This window comes from Ceratina calcarata, unplaced genomic scaffold (genome assembly GCF_001652005.2).
Source record: "Ceratina calcarata isolate Rehan_Ccalc_2016 unplaced genomic scaffold, ASM165200v1 scaffold312.2, whole genome shotgun sequence".
NCBI lineage: Eukaryota > Metazoa > Arthropoda > Insecta > Hymenoptera > Apidae > Ceratina > Ceratina calcarata.
In genome coordinates this window covers 9,280-15,084 of record NW_017153780.1, presented here as the reverse complement: position 1 = coordinate 15,084, position 5,805 = coordinate 9,280, and the positions used below count along the sequence as shown (strand labels likewise).

General features: G+C 39.1%; 1 protein-coding gene across 1 annotated transcript in view; it reads right to left on the bottom strand.

Annotated features, from left to right (window-relative positions):
* Positions 1 to 3,889: 3,889 nt before the first annotated feature.
* LOC108624544 (uncharacterized) overlaps positions 3,890 to 5,805 on the bottom strand; it is a 7,817-nt gene continuing 5,901 nt past the window's right edge. The window contains exon 2 of the mRNA XM_018023937.2: positions 3,890 to 5,126. Within this exon, the coding sequence (XP_017879426.1) occupies positions 3,890 to 4,891 (1,002 nt within the window). The 5' untranslated portion in view covers positions 4,892 to 5,126. The remainder of the gene's footprint in view (positions 5,127 to 5,805) is intronic.

Genomic DNA, 5,805 nt, shown 5'->3' with positions numbered 1-5,805 from the left:
ATCCCCTAAGAGGGTGGAAAGTGGTGAAATACGTGTTCAGCTAATAATAAAATAAAATACTTGCAGGAATGAAATGTAGAAGTGAAGTACACAGATTTAAGGGGCTGTTCTAATTACTGTGAAGGGCTGGAAGAAGAGTACGCTCGAAATCGAACAGCGTGTGCATCGTATGCGAGAGATATAATTAACGATCGCCCGGTGGCCCGTTTATAACGCGATTAACGTTGCAAATTAATTCGAAAGCGACGAAAGCCCCGGGTTTCTACAAACAAATGGCAACGCCGAATCGATTGCCAGTCCCGATACCAACACGCCATTGATGCTTGCAACTCACCCTGGCAATATTGAATGGTACATTATATACAATACAGACAAGCACAGATATTATAAAAATAATTGCATTATTTTTAAATGAATTAATGAAATAAAAATTCTTATGTTTAATTAGAAGTCAAAGTGCAATACAAATAATTGATTTAGATAATTCATATGCAATTCGTATTCAATTACTTATTTTTGTTTATACATGAGAATTTGTTAAAAATAACTATTTTCGAATAAATTAACGATATTTAATTAGACTAGCAAAAAGAGTAACTCGTTAACATTATAAATATGCAACGTGACTCCTTTGTACTAATTATGAAACTTCCTCTAAAAGCACAGACGCCGTTTGCCCATTTAATAATTCAATTCCTGGGGAAGCAACGCCCCAAAGTTTCCCGGCACTACTATAACTCTAAGCTAGAACAAAGTAGTATAATATAGATCCGCCGCTGACTCACTGTCATGCTGGTGACTAGAGGTAGTCATATAGTCAGCACGTCGCAGTCGAGGCATTAAAAATTACGATCCACTTTAAACGACGGTATATTACCGTAACTGAGGGTCGTCAGACAAAATACGTTTTAAAGGGGAGCTTGCAACCCTTCTGCCACGATTTTAAATCACTCAGTTATTGCAATATGTAAATAAATAGAGAATAATAAAAGTACGTATGAATAAGTAAACTCAGAATGGTTAATTGTAAATTACAACTGAAATATCGTGAGACAAAATTCATTTTAAAAAAGGAGCTTGCAATCTTAACGACGATTTAAAATTCACAGGTTTCTTATTTCAGAAAATATAAATTAATGAAAAATTATGAAAGCATGTATAAATAAGCAAAGTCAGAATGGCTAAATGCAACTTGTAACTGAACATCGTGAGACAAAATACATTTTCAAAAGGAGCTTGCAACCCTAGCCACGACTAAAAACTCACAAGCTTCTTGTTTCAGAAAATATAAATTAATAAAGAATTATAAAAGCATGTATGAATAAGTAAAGCACGAATGACTGATTTCAAGTTGTGACTGAGTGAGACGAAATACATTTTAAAGGTAGCTTGCAATCCTGGCCACGATTTAACATTACCCTAAAAACTTCTTCTTTTGGAAAGTATAAATGCATAAAGAATTATAGAAGCATGTATAAATAAGCAAAGCAAGAATTTGAATGGGTAATTTCGAGGTGAATTCAAACTAGGTATTGTTGCTTGTGAATGGACTTAATTAGGTAGAACTCGTTGCGAATGGACTGGTCGGTATTTGGGTTAAGTCCGATGACCGTTGTGGTGAACAGGATTACCAATGTTAATTGAGGAACTATTGTAGGGAATCCGGTGATATTTAAAGTACGAAATCGAGCGTCGGTCGAGTTTCGTAAAAATAATAAATCTGGCTATGACTTTGTTTCAATTGAAATCTGGTCGACGTTTCGTAATGAGTGATCCCAGAGGATAAACGCGTAGCAGCTCGAATTTTGCGTTCCCAGCGACGAGTAATCTGTTTATTCGCATTTAATGATATATAATGCCGCCGGCGTAATTATATTTCCATCAAACATCCACTGCAAATAATATAATTAACGTTAACCATTTCGGAAACGTTATAACTACAGCGTTACGACAGAAAATTAGTACCCGGAGAATAGTAAACAATCTTTTATGGTAATTAAAAGGGGCAGTCTCTTTTATTACAAAATGGATTTAAACTGATTGCTAAAATTAATTACACGAAATTTAATAAAAAAATGAATTTAAAAATAGACCAGAAAATGATTTCTCACATTACTTTTTTACTAAACCTCAATATAAAATAAATATAAAACTAAATTATTTGCTAAATGAAAGTTTGATTATTTTTGAACTGTTTACATTAATGCACTGCACAATTGGAAAGTTAAATTTCCTTCTCGAAATATAATTTAGCAACTCCGCAGGGCAAAATGTAACATTCCCTGAAAACTTGCCGCACGTTCAACTGCTGACACAAAGCTCCCGGATAGTTTTAGTTGCCAGCGTTGGTATTTTTTTAAAACGATATAAGATACGCGCCCAGGGTGCTTTTCGTTCTTCCCTTTCTATTTTTCATTCAAACTGCCCCCTCAAAGGTTGTTTCCATGGCGACCTACGACCAGCGTAGAGAGAAAAAAAAAAAAAATGCGAGCTTCGCGAATGTTGGCCTGCGCTAACAAATGCCCGAGCTAACTTTTCCCATCGATTTTCCGCGGACGTTTGCTGGTTTTTCAGTCCAATTATTTTCGAGCTTGCAAAATTGTACGAGGTGGCTGATTGATTATTTTAGTAACACTAAAAAAATTTTAATAAACCTCTACCGTTTATTTTTATGTAACGCTCCTATGTATCCAAGTAACGACCTCGAGACTCTATGTACTCAATTAGATATGATTTTATTTATTACATATTTACTAGCCCAACTTTTGTTCAACTAACGACCTCGACTCTACATACGCAATTAAATACGATTTTATTCAACAAGAATATTTATTAAATATTTTTTACCAACTGTCTATTATTTTACCAACTAAAGCAAACTTCTAATAATATATTTATAAATTCTGATAAAACCGAATTCTGCAATTCTACGCTTGGTATAATTAAACCAAAAAGAGGTTTCATTAACTGCTTGATTTTCTCAATGCAATTGCGATGCGCCAATATTAATTCCCGGGATGGTATCATCGATACGAGTAACGAACGAAAATAAATCAAGGAGACGATATTCACATAGCCAGCGCGGGGCGAATTAAAATATTCATAAGCCTGGTTCGACGCGGCTATTCGAAATTCACGGTTAATTTCAATCGCCCCGGTTTCTTTGGCAGCGAAATTCATTTGGAAACAAGGCAGATAGAGGCTGAACTGAGTTTGTTGCGTCGGATCAGCCCCGTTGTTTGCTTATGCAAAAAGCACGCTAGCAGCCTAGCTATTATATCTAACAGTTATAATCCCCTCCAGCGGAGAGAACAGAGTGAAAGGTCACGCGTGAACTTTCGTGGCTAATTAAACGGTCTAATTGCTGGCAGCCGGCGGGCCAATTAGACTCATACCGTTTTAATACCTTTCTATTAAACTGAATAAAGTACTTTGATCACTCGCCTCGTTACAGGATCATCGGAAATGTTTATCTGGTAAACAAATTAAATTTATATATGTAAATGCGTTTTAAATCGGAGTGGAAAATTCAGAGGAATTGAATATGCATGTGATTGTATGCGAAATTAATAATAAAATGAATTAAAAAAATGAAGTGTTAAATCAATAAAAAATGCGAAATGAATTGCAAAATCGTTAGCGAAATGAATCGTAAAATTGATAAGAAAATGTGTAGCGAAATGGATTAAAAAATTGCATTACAGAATGAAGTAAGAAAAATCAATAGCGGAGTGAATTAAAAACTGTCCGACTAAAAATGCGTGACAAGAAACAAATGCAATGAAATGACTGTTTCACGGTCATCATCGCATGGGATGCAATCGCGATTGAGTGAAATCTGTGGCAGTACTCGGTACCTAGACTAAGTGCACTCTACCGTGTAATCTACTCACTCTAAGAACACCTCGGATTCGCTTCTGGGCAACACCAACCTCGGCAAGACGACTGCCTTCTTCCGCCTAGTCTTGAGGGTCTGAGCGGAGAACTGGAACTCCGCGGGTTGCATAGGCGAATGAGGACTGAGTATAGTGATCTTCCTGTCGCTGCCACCGGGACTGGTCAACGAGAAGACGCCCGAAGGGGGCGGTAAGCTCAGATGCTGAGGAAGCTTCCTCTCCAATCCAGTGTTCGCGAATAAGCCTCTCCTCACCTCGGCGTTCAGACTCTCCTCTCTGTGTAAATTATCGCTGCTCTTCGACTCCACCGTGACGATCCTCCGAACGTCTTTGGTGGAGGATGTCAAAAAGCTTCGGTATTGACCTTTGGTACCGGCCACGTGCGACTCTGACAAAGACTCCAACGATTTCGCGTCGTCGATGTAACGATCGTCGGCACTGAGAAAATTCCTGGAGGTCCTCAAGCTCTCCATAGACCTGGCAGTTATCTGAGCACTACCAGTGGTCAATAAATGTTGCTGCTGCTGGTGCTGGTGCTGATGCTGCTTTTGTATCTTCATCAAACTCTTCACTTCTGGCTCGTATTCTTCTTGACTAGACGACGACTGTGGACTCCTGTGTAAAAGTCCCAACCTGGTCCCAGAGAAATTCTGTTCGTTCACTTTTATAGTGGTCCTCGTCAACACGTGACGTCCCAGCAGAGACTCGGCTTCTTCCGGGACGTCTAAAGAATGTCTGTCGCTACCAGAAATTCTGTTGCCATGCTCGTCGGTCACCAGAGGCTCCGGCGTGTCAGAGTCTTTCGAAATGTTCTCGACTTCGTTCTCAGACGCGCATTCCATTGTATCCGAGTCCTCCGTCGAATGCCTCTGCTGTCTGGCTTCGATTCTTCTAGTGAACGTCGCTGACACCAACAGCTTCGTGCTCGACTCTTTGTGCAGTTTGTTTATCAGCGTCAGCGACTCTCGTTTCTCGTCGGTGTCGTCGTCGTCCATTTCGCTCGCAGGCTCTCTCGGAGAGCGATAGGCTTATTGGCAACCGAGGTTCGATCGGTGCGATTCGGCTTTTGATGCAACGCCTGGCAATCTGTCAGGGATGATCGAATCCTGATTCCCGGTAGATACCCAGACTCATCCCTGCGCTATTCCAGCTGCTCCCTCGCGGAATTTGTTATTCTACCCCCCCCCCTTCCTCCTTTTATCGATTTCGATTCGGTTGCCTGGTTGCAACCTGAAAGAGTTAACCTCGCCTGTTTCTCGGTCTTTATGCAATTTTTTGGAGTACCCTTCGTCACCTTCTCGATTTTTTAACTAATATTTGTAAACGTGATTTATTTTTTTTTTAACAAATTTTTTTGTAATGAAATTGTATCGTATAGAAGATTGACAGTCTTGATTAATATTCCTGGTCTGATTTAATTCAATTTTATGATTAATGCGAATGCAATTACAAATATGGAACAGGTAAATGAAATTAGGAAGTGGAACAGGCGAAATCGAGTCAGCCTGACTCGAGCCGAAATTAGTGTCACGTTTCCACATGAAATTCTAACGCACAATGTGAACAATCAGTACAATGAAACCCCTAATTCCCTTGGTTCCTCGCTTTGAACTCTGCCTGGTCTAAATCCATCCGCTGCTACGTGAATCCCATATTATTACGGGACGCCGTACTGCGCGGCATGGGAGGCCACCTCTGCGATCGTAAAGCATGGATTTAAATAACTACTTTGCCCCCCAAGTTGTCATACATTTATTTATAGTTCTTTCACTTGGCCGAGCCTCGTGAGATTTGGTCATAGTGAACTGTCTCTGCTTCAGAAAATGAATGAATTTAATACTAAAAATTAAGATACGTCAGACAGAAATCTCTAATTAAATTAGAAAATTGTATAAAAAAAAGAATTTCG